At 39.1% G+C, this 15,425-nt stretch overlaps 1 protein-coding gene across 5 annotated transcripts in view; it reads left to right on the top strand.

The window, feature by feature from the left end:
* The first annotated feature begins 283 nt into the window (after positions 1–283).
* The window catches only part of ERC1 (ELKS/RAB6-interacting/CAST family member 1), a 168,796-nt gene continuing 153,654 nt past the window's right edge, over positions 284–15,425 (top strand). For all 5 annotated transcript variants that reach the window (XM_063308521.1, XM_063308525.1, XM_063308524.1 and 2 more), the window contains exons 1-2: positions 284–394; positions 5,782–6,594. In XM_063308521.1, the coding sequence (XP_063164591.1) occupies positions 5,926–6,594 (669 nt within the window). In that variant the 5' untranslated portion in view covers positions 284–394; positions 5,782–5,925. The remainder of the gene's footprint in view (positions 395–5,781; positions 6,595–15,425) is intronic.

The raw sequence follows: 15,425 nt of genomic DNA, 5'->3' as shown, positions 1-15,425 counted from the left end.
AAGGGTCGCCACGCGCCTCTCGCGACTGGCTGGCTTGGGTGGGTGGGGCGTAAAGTGCTACGGTGAGCGGAGGGCCGAGGTGAGTCGACTTTCGGGAAAGGGGGAGGGGGGAGAGAAGGAGGGGACCGAGCTGGTCGCGCGTGCCGCGGACTGATCGACGGGCCGAGCGATCCATCGGCGGGCAGCCTCGTAAGAGGCGGGAGAGGCTCGCCGGGGCGTCACACGCCAGCGGGCAGGGCTCGCTCCGGGGGGCGGGGCCTGATTCTCGTCTTGCGCCGCCGCTGGAGGCGCGGGCGGGAGTCGCTGGCCGAGGTGAAAAGGCGCTGCCGAGCGGGAGGGGTGCAGCAGGCGAGGAAGCGGGCTTGCTCCGGGCCGCCGGGTCTACGGCTGACAGGTATCGGCGGCCGTGTGGAAGCGGCTGGGGACCCGGCCTGGAGCTTACCAGGCTGCGGCCGGGCGGGATTGAGGTGGCTGTGGGGCGAGGGTCCCCGCAGTTGGCGACGTGGGGTGGGGGGAGAGGAGCCCGCTGGGCGGGGCCTGCCCGCCTTGGTCGTGAGGCTACCGCCCGGACGCCCCCTGGCCCAGGGCCTGTCAGCTCCCCTACCGAAGGGGAAGGCGGCGCCCACCGAGGCCTGCCTGGGCATCCAGGGTCGCTCGGTCGGGAAAAGGTGCTTCGGGTAGGAGGCTCTTCCTCCTGGCTCGGTGCCTTGGAACTGAGTGGCCGAGCCCCACCCGGTGCACACGCGCCCGGCGGGTGCTGCTCAGCCTTCACAATCCGTGGAGTTACTGCTCCCCTTCCCCATTTATTAAAAAAAAGAAAAAAAAATAGTAACTAGTGATTCTTAAGACGGAGCTCTGAGCCACAGCCCACTATCATATCCTGGCAGCGATTGACTTAAGTAGATCCTTGAGAAAAACCTTGGCACAGGAAGGATCATCTTATCCTCAAGCCAGTCCTCTTGTTTGTTCTCTTTCAGCTTAATGTTGTCCATTGTAATCTTAGGAGATATGATGGTCTTATGGATCAATTGATGTAACAAGTTGTTTTCTTTGCATCACTTGAGCAGATGGATCATTCGGACCTTTGCAGGGATCCTAGGTGATCAGCTGTTTGATGGATTTATATATTCATTCTCAATTACAGTAGTTGACAGGATCTCTGATTTTGACATTATTCTTTTCTGCTCTGGTTGGCTCTTTGAAACTATGTGGTCAATTGTAGGTAAGATATTAAACTGGTGAATTCTTTAAAGTACACACTGGGGATACTGATAGAGATGGTGTTTGCTTGGTGGGGAGGCTTGGTGGCTCTTGGCATTTCCCATTTTAAAAAATCCCATTAAAATATACTTTGAGGCCATTGACAGTTTAAACAGATAGCACCAGTATAGGTGGAGTAGTCATCTGTTCAGAACTACTTACTCTTGGTCTAAACTATGTCCTACTGCATAATGTAATACAAACTTTGTCTTAGACTTTTAAAAATTCATTTCAAATGACTTTTCAAATCTTGCACAATAATTCAACTTAATTTGAATGTTTTGATTGGTCTGAAAGATGTTGGAAGCACTCTATAGATGTCTGTTGTGTCACATATTTGGTTTTGTTTGCAAAAACTTATATATCATAGACCTTTGTCTCTATTGAAACAAGATTTTGCTATTTCTGGTTAGCCAGAAAGCAGCGCAAACAGTTTTCTTATTAAGAAAGTATGGCCAAATGGAGTAGGTCCTCTTGTAAAAGGAAGAATTCTATTTTTACTTCACCTTCTAGAAAAGAGTAGGAACGCTTTGCTACATTGAACATCCATTTAGATGTCATTATTTCTCATATTTTAGGCCAGAGAGAAAATGTGATACGAAGGAAGGCCACCTTGTATTTAACACTCGTTGCTCCTTATTTTGGCAGCACACTTTAACATTTGATATACCCTGCTTAACTTACTGCTTAGAACAAGGGGTAGCTGCTTTCTACTGAACAGCTCTCTGCACTTTAAGAAATCCAGTGCACTTCAGCTACACAAGAAACACCAAATTGTATTGCGTGTAGCTGTGAAACTACGTTCTGGTCATGAGGAATTGGTAGTCCTGTTCAGAGTGCCATTGTTATTTAGTGCTCTAGAGGATAGCAAACAGCCACCATTATGATGCTTCTTTGCATCTGATCCAGTTGTGGCTTGAAGAAAGAGAGCAAGGTGATCTATGTTCCAGTAATCTCAGGAAGCTCACCCTTTTATTTATTTATTTTTAAGCAGCAAAATCCTCTATTAAAGTCCTGTGACTGAAGGATTCCCCCTCTCCCTTCATGCCTTACACTTCGCAAATTTAGATCTTCCTTTTTGGGAGTTAACCATTTGTTGTCTATTCTACTCCTTGCTGACCAGAGGAATATTTGACAGTAAGCTGCATTTTCCATTCCATTCCAACTAATGTTATACTGATGGGGAAAAAATGAGTCTGCACACCATATTAACATTTGTTTAAAATACAGTTTTGAGCCTTGGTCTTACCTAGTACCTATACTAGACTTACAGCGTTATACTTCTGTTATTTTGTAGGATTATCCTTTAAATGCTTAATTGAAGAAAATTTTGCACAGCAAGTACATTATTTTATACACTTGTTTTTGAAATGAAACTTCAATTGATATAAAATAAAACATATTCTATACTATAGACCAGGATATTTGTGTCAGAAGTACCTTAATAGTTATTTTTTTGTAAATATAAGGAAAATATGATAGAACTGTACAGTACTTCAGAATTAACACTAAAAAAGAAAAAATGTAGCAACTTGACATATTTAACCAAGCTCTGAGTCTGTATAGCAGAAATAGTAGGAATAAATAAAATTCTGTTAAACATCAGAAAGCAAATGTCCAGTAACTTACTATGATGGAGCAGTTCTATCTTATTTATTTGTATGTGTTTGCATTTGTGTGTGTTTGTTACACTGAAGTGGAAGCCATTTCTTTCCCTAAATCATTCATTGATTTTCATGGATGACCAGGGGCTTTAAGTCAGGTGTTCTGGGTCCAAACCTAATAAATATAGGAAGGAAGATAGCTGTCTTTTCATTGCTTGTGGTGGAAGTAATTATCTAAAATTACTTAATGGAATATGGATGGGTTTTGGTGCTCATTATATTGGATTATTGACAATATCAGTGGCTCTGCCAGGGATATAAGCTTTTGCTGCATAATCAGAATTTTAGATCAGTTGAGTATAATCATAATGGTCTTTATTCTAAATCTGCTTTTGATAACAGCTTACTTTTCTTTCAAAGGGGGGCTCAAAGGAAAATATTCTTGCTCGCATGCTTTTTGAGTAGAGTAACAAATGATATGTTTGTGTAGTGTTATAAACAACTTCTTTTTTTTACTAGCAGTAGAATAGGTGATCCTAAGAAATCTATACAAAAGAATTGGGGGAGTCAGTGTAATGTGGTATAATTCTGGTGCTGCCACTGCAGAAGCAAGATGATCAGATATAATTGGCTGACCTGGCAGTCAATGTCAGGATTTTTTCTAAGTAGTCCTGATCATTTCTGGACCCTGATCTATGGTTTTTTTCTCATTTCTTGCCTTATGGGTTTCTATTTCTGTTCATTGTACATCCAGCTATTGAATATCAGTATTTGAAATGAAGTAGTTTCACAAGATGATCAGAGCCTGAATATGTATCAGAAGAAGTACAAAGCCTATTTATACTGTTCGTTGTTTGCTTAACCTGTATCTAAATGACAGGATGCTGATAAAAAATTAGATTTTCCTGCTATTTTAATGGATATTTCAGCCCCATTTTCTGTAAGAAAAATCAGTTCCAAAACACCATGGAATAAAAACAAATCATATGGGAAGTAAATAAAATGAGCATTACAGAATTGCTGTTTTCGGTTGTAGAACCTCATAATTTCTAGTATCTGTTCAGTAGTGAGAACATAGTTGCTTATGTTATAACTTCATGTCAGAATAAATGACAGTGATGTGCCTCATATTAAATATTCCTGTAGTAAGCTTTAAGATTATATGTGTATCTGGTCTGTTTGTATGTGGAAATTGGACCATTTGCACATACAGTAGTTTGCCTCTTCCCTGCTTGCTTCACTGTGGTGTTGTCTGGTTCTTGCTTTGCTCATCCATTACACAAAACAGGCTTGACTTCTCCACCTACAGCAATTCATTTTTAACTAGTGAGTGAGATGCAAAGAATGCCTCTGTGACAACTATAGTTTGAATGCGCCTTGACAAACTGTATAATTAAGTACTTTTGTGCAGACCGTGAAAGCAAACAAACACCAGCTCCAGAGAGTTAAAGTCGTTGTCTGTTTTCTAGCACTGAGTTCAAGCATGTACCCATATCTAGTGATATGATACATGCAGCTTATCCAAAGCGGAAGGACATAGGAATCTAGCTGTAATTGAGAAGGAGGACACATGGACTATTTGAGTAATGAGAGCAATCCTAATTGCATCATAACTTGAGAATGAGAGTTATTTCAGTAGATGTTATTTTAGTGATATTCTGTCTTGCTCTGCCAGTTATGATTCAGATTATTTGATTTGGGCTACTCTGTGAAGAAATTATGACAATTGAGAGGGTAACGATTACACTCATGTAATCATGTACAGAATCTGCTCTGCTCTACACAATTGAGGAATCCTTAGATCTTCATTCCTACTGTATGTGCAGACATCACTGATACTATAACACGTTGATCATCTGTATGAAACAGACCAGTCCATAGAAATCATTTTCCTTATGCAAATTTTCTGCAAACGCATAAAAGCAACACAGTTCTTTCCAGAATTTGTTAATTGGAGAAGGTAGTATTAAGACTAAGGCTTAACTTCAAGTGTTATTTCCAAGACCAATGCCACATTTTTCTATATCTTGCCTGCCAAAATCCATTTACCAAATCGTAATGAGTAATTGTAACCAGTATTTACTACTCTCTTCCCTTTCTGTGTTCTCTTACTTGTACTCAAAATGTCCCTTAGGGATATGCAAAACATTTTGATTCAAATAGAGCTACTCAAAGCAGTTTGAATCAAAATGCACATCACTTCTGTCCCTTCTGACAGCCTAAATATATGACCTCAATATCTCCTCTACCTGCATTCCATTCTACATTCTTTCTTTACCTTCTGACCAATTAGAAATTCTACACTTTCTATACTGTTTCACTTTAATTACAGGGGTTTTTTTGATATTGAAAAACCTGGAACAGTTACTTGATTAGTAGCTTTTTGTTGTACTAAGGCCATTGCTTCTTTGCCTTCTCAATGAAGCCATAAACTATGCAATAGGTGTGGTTTAGACCATGTTTTTTATCTGTTTGCAATTTTTTTGAACCTCTTGATGGAACATGTCTTTTATTTATTGTTTTTAAACATTACTGCCATATGTCACTCCTGAGTCTGTTTTATACTATGGTGTCTGAAATATTTCTGTGGTACTAAAAGATGCCGAAAGAGCATATCTTGACTTTGAATCTAATTACAAAGTTCTACATTTCAGCATTAAAATCTGAAGAGTGACTCTTTAAAAATTGCAGTCAAAGATTTTTGTGCTATTTTTTAAAGGAGGGGTAATTGCATTTATGTTGCTGCTTTTATTTTATTGTGATCTTCATGTCCGGGCTATTTTATTTTTATATGTGTGTGCATAAGGAATTAAATGATAAATGTCACAGTGTACAGGAATGAGAGGTTAAGGCAAAGTGAAGAAAAGTAGATAATGGTATGGAAAATGGGATTTTGATATTTTTGTTTCTCTTGCAGATGATTGGCATCAAAAAACTATGACTTCAGGAACGAATGCTTGGACCTAATATAAAAATAACTGGCCTTAAATTGACTAGGAACCATAGTAAGAAAACTTCAGAGAATTTCTGTTCATAATCAAATTACATCAGAAATTCAATCATGTATGGAAGTGCTCGGTCAGTTGGGAAAATTGAGCCAAGTAGCCAGAGCCCTGGGCGTTCACCAAGGCTGCCACGTTCACCAAGATTGGGCCATCGTCGAACCAACAGCACAGGGGGCAGCTCTGGAAGTAGTACTGGAGGAGGAAGTGGTAAAACACTTTCAATGGAAAATATCCAATCCTTAAATGCTGCCTATGCCACGTCAGGCCCTATGTACCTAAGTGACCATGAGAATGTGGGTACAGACACACCTAAAAGCACCATGACTCTTGGCCGATCTGGGGGTCGTTTGCCTTATGGTGTTAGGATGACTGCTATGGGCAGCAGCCCCAACATTGCCAGTAGTGGAGTTGCCAGTGATACTATTGCATTTGGAGAACATCATCTTCCTCCTGTGAGTATGGCCTCTACAGTGCCTCATTCACTGCGCCAAGCTAGGGACAATACAATAATGGACTTGCAGACACAACTAAAGGAAGTGCTCCGGGAAAATGATCTATTGCGAAAGGATGTAGAAGTGAAAGAAAGCAAACTTAGCTCCTCCATGAACAGTATCAAGACATTCTGGAGTCCTGAACTGAAGAAAGAAAGAGCCCTGAGGAAAGATGAAGCATCCAAAATCACTATTTGGAAAGAACAGTATCGGGTGGTTCAGGAAGAAAATCAGGTTAGTAACTGAAGACTTCAGCAGAAAGAAAGGGTGTGTGTGAGAGCAGAGAAAATGCAGTTGTGATACTAGATAAGTTTTGAATAATTCATTGCTGTGAGATTCCATTATGAATACAATCGTTTTATCCAATCTCAGTGGTTTTAAATAGCACTATATAACATGAAAAGATTCTGTCTCAGCTGTTTCTGTATTACCTAGATAAATGGCATTAGACAACAATAAAGTAGGGGCAACTTCCATCGTTCCCCAACAATGCATTGTCACAGCCCCATGTAGTATAAATGTGTTCTCAGATTTCTTCAAAATTCATTGCATAGTAAGGAATCACTGTAATTCACAGTATCATTAAATAATTATTTCAAAATAAAATTAGCAGTACCTGATTTGAAAACTAATCAGTAAACACTTAGGTGTGAAAGTCTTGGTATTTTGAATATTATTTTCATTTGTTGCCTCTTTTCCCCCAAAGGTACAAGTAGATATAATCATAGAACGAATATTCATAGATCAATCCCTACCTCAGAACTTTTGCAGTGATAGAATACACTGCAAAGCAGATAGGAAACGGTAAGAATAGCAAAAACAAATACAGGTGGTCATCATTTAATGACCTCTTGTTCAGCAACTGTTCAAACTTACAGCGGCGCTGAATGAGTCATAGTTACAGCTGGTCCCCATACTTACGACTATTGCAGCATCACATGATCTCAATTTGTGACCTTCTCTGCCAGCTTCTGCAAGCAAAGTCAATGTGGAAGCTGGTAGAAAGTCGCCAGTCATGGTCACATGAGGTTAATGGCCCTTGCGGTCCTTGTTTAGCAACAGCAACTAGGACTACCAGAACTGCCGTTGCTAAGCAGTGTGGTCACATGGTTTTTCGGGTTATGACCACATCGCTTAACGACGGAGTTTCTGGTCCCAATGAGTGAGTTAGTGAGGACTACCTGTAAAACTTGTCAGACGCAGTTCCAGAAAGGTCAGCCATTTTAGCCTAATAGATATTGTGAAGAAGAATATGGAATTACCATGTTTTTTTTATGGGTTTCTTTAAATTTTAAATTAAATTGTGGATTTCTTTAAACTTTTAATTTCTTTAATTTCTTTAAATTAAACAGGTCTTCACCTAACCCAAGAAGATAACACTTGTTCTTTTCAAGTTACTAGTAAGGGATATAACTTTTGCCTATTTGTGGTCCAATTTTTTGGAGTTACTCCAATTCCTGTATTCTTTGCCAGGTGTTATGATAAGCCTTATGCTTACTGACTGGGTAGCTACCCAAAAATGTAGAAACATTATGAATGAGAAATGCTTTGTAAAGCTGTGGGTTCATTAAAATGTCTTTTTAAGTTCCTTTCAGTATGATTTCTTAAGAATCAGTGGCAAACAAATTAGGGTTTCACAATCTGGTGTTGCTCTGAAAGCACTTAGGTGTTTCCCTAGTATTCGTAGCTAGTTGCGAATCTGAATTAAATAAATATGTGTGAATGGAAGAAAGACTGTGGGTACCATTAGCTCATGCTTGTTTGTGTTTGTAATCTCAAAAATGTTCAAACAGAATGGGGATTTTAAGAAAACCACCTCCACATTAGATTGGGGAGGAGGGGCAAGCATACCTTGCTTCCTTGTATAAACACCTATGTTATGTAACACTTTGCCTCCCGAGATTCAAACTGAACCTTCTGTGACAATTTTCAGAGGCTTCTGAAAACAGGCTGTTTCTCAGAGGTTTTTTATGGTTGAGAAAAAAAGTTAGAGTGATGGGATGCTGAGTTTAATATGGAGTTTTTAAGCGTTTATTTATGGTTTTTAGAATTTTGTTAACAGAGTTTTCCTAATGGCCCCTCAAGAAGGTGAAGTGAAGGAGGGCAAGGCTTTCAGGCAGTGGTTTTTGGCTGCAGCCCCCATATTATGGGATAGCCTGCATCTGGAGATTAGGCTGGAGTCCTCATTGCTGACCTTCAGGAAACTATTAGAAACATTGCTGCTCCAGAAGCCCTCTGGAGAGTGAATGTCACAACAGCACCTATTGTATTAGGGTAGCTATTTGCTTTCATTGGTTTTTAGGTTTTCATTATGTTTTTATGATGTAAACTGTCAGGAGTCATTTTTTGACTCTGGCAATATATAAACGAATGAATGAATGAATGAATGGTATGTCCTTATACCTAAAAGAACAAAACATTTTGATTTTAAAAAATGCATGAAAACCTATGGCTTTTGTTTTGGTCATCCAAATAATTTTTAACAGAAGAGGCTGTAGTGGCTTCTCTCTATTCTATTGCTATAATTCTGCACACCCTTTCTAATTGTTAATTTAAAGCCCACTATAATTACAACTATAATGGTAGGCTTGTCGAACAATGGCCAAAAAAGGAAGGGTATTATTTAAAAGCATAGTGAAGTATATAATGAGATGTGAAAGCTTGGTGTCCTAATTTGCCAGTTCATCTCTAATTGAATTGTTTTATACCATCTATACTGCTTGCAGCTAATGATTTCTGCCCTTTATACTGAAGACCGGGATAATGAAATTTACTTAAAATAAATATCCCCACATAAACTTTCAGTTATGGTTTGTTTTTTAGCTAACTTCAAACCACATTGGGACACTGATGGATGTAGTAGTATAAAGCAGTCTTGAATAACTCGGTGCACTAAAATGTATTGAACATCATCCCACTGTTTCTACATGTCAGTGAGCATATAGACTTTGTGTTATGGAAGTTGTAATTCAACATACCTGGTTTGGAAACCTTAGTATAAACAGTCAGCTTTTAAAGATGCTAGAAAGATAAGATAAATTAGATACTTTCTGCAGAAGAAATTGAGTTTACTCACTTTTAAGTTACTGTAGAAATAGCAACTATTATGTATGGGATGCGTTATGTTATATATGTGAACTTCCTCGTGTTTTTATACCTTATAAGAAATGAAAGGAAACCTGCCAGACAAACTTCAGTTTCAGCTTCTGATACAAAGGGCATGCTTTGTATGTTCAGAAGATGGAACTAATATTCAACACTGTTTTGGCATTAGAATTGTGTCTTTTTTTTAAAGTACTGGAACCACTACTTTCCAATGCAAGAACTCTATATAAACTTGTGCAATGTAATAGCAGTATTGATGTATCGGCTTCCATAATATCATTTATAGCTATATTTTATCTAATAAAACTGTTTTCTGAGTATCCATGTGGTAGAATGATATATGGCACTGCACTACTCAAAACAAAAATAAGCTACGCCTGACCACAATGAAGCCTTTATTTAGTGGACCTTGGTATGGGAGACTAGATTTCTGCAGTGATTTACATAATTTGTGTGATTATGTCATTATTGTAGTGATTCAAATTACATAAATTAATGCAGATGGTTTAAGTCACCTCAGTGACACACTGCCATATTTAACAATCATTTGTAAATTACAAATCTACCTTCCTCACAGTTTGTCCATTAAAACGATGTCTTGCTGTAGTTCATGCAGATTTTTTTTTTGCCAACTTTAGATCTCCCAAATTTACTGCAGAATTTCAAATTTAGCCCCAATATATTTGCTTGGGAACAAAGATTTTTAAAAAAAGTGCCCTCCAGATGCTTTAGGCTGTAACTCATATGATCTCTGGCCACGTATTGAGTTTCATTTAAGAGCCAGCTGTTATTTGTGTTTGCAAGCAGACCTTTTCCTCTCCTGAGTCCATAATGTGACAAAAAACCAGGTGGAATATATTAGAACATGCCTCCTTTCCTTGATTATATGTCATGCGCAGAGCCCTTGGAGATAAACAAATTCTCCATTTGGTGTCTATATAACAGTATGCGTTATCCACCTATGCAAGCCCCATCTTCAGAATCTTGTATACCTTGAGTAGATTTTTTTCTATGACAAACCATATAATCTGTTATGCATTCAGTACTTTTGGGTATAGTTCCTACTTTTGTCAGGCTTCTCTGGTAGCAGCCTGGAATGGAAACCCTTAATCCCAAAAACAGATTCTTCGAGCTCTGATTAGGAAGCTTTATTAAGAGATAGGTTAAAGTAATACATGAATTCTGGTGAATTCTTAGTATAAAGCCAGACCTATATATAGGCCAATTATGTCAGGAAGGTCCTGGTTCTTTTTCTTGTGTACTTTCAAAGAAATAGCTTACCTCTTTTGTGAAGGGGAACAGGTTGTATCTGCTGAGTGATTGGATATGGCTACTAGACTTCCTATCAGTCTGAGAATTAACTCTCCCACTTTTCCCTTCAGTTTCCTTGCTGAGAAAATCTTGCATTTCTGAGATAAACTATCAATTTCAGTCTGCAACCTAAAACTGTGATGACAAAAATCTCCAGGAGGGGATAACTTAGTTTCCCTTGGAGAGACAGTGTCATACAACTTCGCACTTTCTGTTCTGCAAATGTGTGGGTTATGGTAAAAAGCAGTTCCAGCTGATTTTCATTCTCTATTTGGTATGCCTGGACAAGGGACATAATGTTGATATTTGTATGCACTGACACTAAGTTCACTAGACAGATATACCTAGCTGTTCTTTAAGACTTAGATTCCTCCTATGGAAGAGGAATGGGTGGCAACTCTTCAAACCATTGGACTCCATACCAATTTGCACTGCACTGTCAAATACATCAGCAATCATAGTGTTGCTGAATGTTCAACTTGGCACTGCTGATGCATCTGCTCATCCTGGGTCACCCCCATCCCTTTCTTCTAAACGCAAGAAAGCTAAAGAAAAGAGATACTCTGCAGGATATCATTTGGAGACAACACTGTCAAAAACAATAACTGCCAGAACCATCCTCTGTATTACATCTACCATGGTTTCTTATTCCTGCACCATTGTCCCCCCTTCTTTTCTTCCCAATTTGATAAATTGCTATGACTCTTCTGCCTTTCATTCTGGTTCAGTTCAGTTAGTTCATGAGATTTAGTATCAAAGGGAAGGATTTGAGTTGCCCATTTTAAGAGTGAGAGGTAAACACATTAGAACATCTCACTGTTGCCATTCTGATCTTATAATGCTCACTGAAGCTGTACCTCACAACAGACCTAATATAGCTCCAATTTCCTATTCCTTTCACCATGCTTGTAACTTCAGAATTGGTATGACATTCAAGCATTTCTCTGTCTTTGGATAGGTGCACTCTTGTTCTTCCTATGCCAAGGGAATTTCACATGTTGGAATCTTGGTACTATCCAATTTATCATGACCGATAACCATTGTACTATTCAGAATATTGGTCATCTCTCTCATCATCCCTGGAAGTTCTTTTCCAAACTCTTGAGATAACTTGGAAATGTTCTGTACCAGCTGAAGATTTACCCTTGGTAGTAGCCAGAGACATGATCTCAGAAGACTCCACTTCCAGTCACATCAGCTCTTTTAGCTTTACCTAAATATGTTTCCTCAGACCACTCAAGTAAATCCTGTTTCATTAGTATGGCACCATCCCTACTATGTGGTGTGAACATAGCAGACCCAAGGACAAACCGAATATTAAGATTCTAATCTGGCTAAACTATATCTGAGTCTTCTGCTGAGTTTAGCCAGAGAGTTGAACTAAGTTGTAAAGTGCAGAAGATTAGATGCAGGCAATTCTGTCTCCCAAGCATTAGGTTTCTATGGATTTTACTCCCAGTATTTCATCCTTGGGGTGATACCCAAATGCATGATTTTAGGTCCTAGAGTCTAATATGGGAAGAGCAACTGAAGTTTGAATATTATCCTGCAGAATATCGATCTCCAGAGAAGCATTTAGATCATTTCATCTTTCTAGCAAACTTCAGGACTAATGTTTTCTCCATTTTACTGTTGAAAGCCATCATTTTCAGATCAGTCTTATCAGTCTGTTCACTGACTCTCAAGTTGTCATTAAATGCATGGCATAGTAGCAATACATTGGCAACTTCAAGGAATATCTATTTTTCATTATGTATAGTAGGTAGGTGATGGACTCGACCTTGGGGGAGCTGGGGGTGGTGACGACCAACAGGAAGCTCTGGCGTGGGCTGCTCTATGAAGTCACGAAGAGTTGGAAGCAACTGAACGAATAAACAACAAACAGTAGATGATTGAGTCTTGTGCAGAGTGGTAGGTAGCAGTATTTCAACTGAAACACTCCCCACGACCTGAGTTCGATCCCAGTGGAAGTTGGTTTCTCAGGTAGCCGGCTCAGGTTGACTCAGCCCTCCATCCTTCTTAGGTCTGTAAAATGAGTACCCAGCTTGCTGGGGGAAAGGTAATTACGACTGGGGAAGGCAATGGCAAACCACCCTGCTTTATAGTCTGCCATGAAAACATGGTGAAAGCAGTGTCCCCCAAGGAATCAGAAAATGACTCGGGGACATTTCTTTCTTCTTTCTACAGTAGGTGATTAGTTTATGGTTGTCTGCTTCTACCCTAGTAGATGTACTCACATTTAAGCTACCTGCTGATTCTTGTAGAGTACTTAGAAGAAACTGTTCTTATTACCTCAATCCTTAACAGTTTGTTCGTACACTTTATTACCTTACTACTACTATTAGTAAGGCTTTTTTATCAGACAAGACCTACCTCCAGAGCTATGTCATTCTGTCACAGTAATATTGATTCCATGCACAACATACAGCTGCTCTTGGGATTCATAGCAGCAACCATAGTAGTTACACCTCATGCCAAGCTGTGCATTCAACTGATCCAACACTGGTTTCTTTGCATTTTCTCACCAAAGCAGCATGCAATGTGGACATGCTTGAACATTCCCTCAAGCCATGGAGTCTCTACTGTGATGGAAGGAACCACCCAAACTGCTGGATGGCTGAATGTTCACTAAGGTTTCCTCACAACTCAGGATTGCTGATTAGAGCACAGGCTGCATTTTCATGTGAGCTTTTTCAAGATTCTTTCATATGATCAGTGCTTGTCAACCCTTTAAAGTGGGCCAGGCTAGGAAACACGCTCCTTAGGTTATGGAGTAATGGAATTTTGTTGTTGCAGGATATAATAATAATAGAATCTTAAAAGCTTGACATTTTCTCTCTACCTTCTCATATTCCAAAGGAAATCAAGATGGGACAATCTGGAGGTTCTTTTTCACCCCACCCCCTTTCAGGACTAAGCTGATGTTTACATAAGCTCTTCCATTCCTCCTTCGATAATGTCCCCTTCCTCTTCTACATGCTCTTCTTATCTTTGAACCAGTCTTGCAGGACAGTGTGATACAAATGGCATTGAACCATACAGCTGCTTTCTGAAATTTAAACAAATTGATTCCAGTCTCTGTTCCATTTGACTATCAGGCACATTCAACAAAAATCTCCCTGGTAACATTTTATTTCATGGTTACTGTGACAGTTGGATATGTACAACCTTTTGAGAATGAATGATTCATCCCTATGCTGCTGCCACTCTCTTCGGTTGATGGAACATCAAACACTAGATCAATTTACCTTTACTGGCAGTTATTAATTACAGATCTAACTAACAAAACCATTAAGAAAAGTGAGCAGGCATACCCTATATGCTGTTTCCTTTTTTCACTATTTTGGTACATGTTTTGATACTCTTAATTGGTTCAAACTAGCATTTAGGAACATTAGAATTTGAAGTTTTGAGATGCAGTCAGTAGTTGTAGATATTTAAAAAGTAAACGTCACATCATTTGGCATATCCTCATTTTCTCTTTCGGTTCTAGTTTAAAATTGTTAGTGTTTTTTTCCCTCCAAATTTAATTAGTTCCTAATACTCCTAGCAAGCACTTAGTTTCCTTGTTTCAATTTGGCTGATTAAAATGTATGCTAATCATGAATAAATGTGAAGCCTGGACAAACTTCACAGTTATCTTGACTTGCAAATAAAACATTCAAGAATATTCTTGAATCAGCAAAGATCAAAAGTGGTTGGAGGGTTCAAGCGGGTTTTTATAAAGTTGAATATTAGATTGGCCTTGGTCCAAGAAATTATTGTCTCAAGCATGTCTTAAAAAGGGAATGGAGAAGGCAAGTAGAAACTGTCTGCAAAATAAACAGTACACGTTTCTCTTAGGAGAACAGTGGATCTAAAAACACAGTGAAGGGATTAATTATCTCAATGGCTAATTGAATAAGGCACTTTTGGTAACCTCTTGCCAGTCAAGGAGGATTCAGTCCAATCTGTAGCTGATCACTTTTCATGTCAAAACACATTATCTACATTGGTGGTTGCTAGTAAATGAAACACCATATAAACATAGCTGATTCTGTTGCTTTTTCTGTCATTAAAGTCATAGTGATATTGATATGACTGTTCATTATAGTACAGATCTCCCTTGCTTAGGAAGCCCAGGATAATCCAATCTAGCCAGCAACTACTGGTGGTAGAGAAGGAGGGTCAAGGCTTTAAAAAACTTAATTGTTTCCTGATGGACAGAGTGGACAAGCCCCCTGCAGTCCTTTTGCCAGGTCAGTCACAAATCAGTTTCCAGAATTAGTTTAAGCAGTTTTTCTTGAGCCCATCAGCTTCAGTCTTCAGTAGAAATCTTACCTCAGGAAATGGGTGGGAGTGCTTGCTGAATGTTGATATACGTCCAAAAAGACACATGTACAACTACAAATAATATAGGCCACTTTATTAAAACTAGGTTGCTTAGCAACATATGAAAATGTATGCCAAGGTTTTGTGCTCTATGTAGCATGGTGTTTAAGTTCCCTTGTTATAGTTACAGACAAAAGGTATACAGATAGTGAATGCTGGGATGTGTCCTCGGACCAGGGGAAGTGAACAAAGGAGTATTTATTGATTTAATCTAATTTAGAAGCTGCCCTAACTTTGGGTGGCTCACAGCATAAAAACAACACAACAATATATCTATA

Source organism: Candoia aspera, chromosome 7 (genome assembly GCF_035149785.1).
Source record: "Candoia aspera isolate rCanAsp1 chromosome 7, rCanAsp1.hap2, whole genome shotgun sequence".
Taxonomy (NCBI): domain Eukaryota; kingdom Metazoa; phylum Chordata; class Lepidosauria; order Squamata; family Boidae; genus Candoia; species Candoia aspera.
Note: the sequence above shows the minus strand (reverse complement) of the source record. Positions and strands in the feature narration are given on the sequence as shown.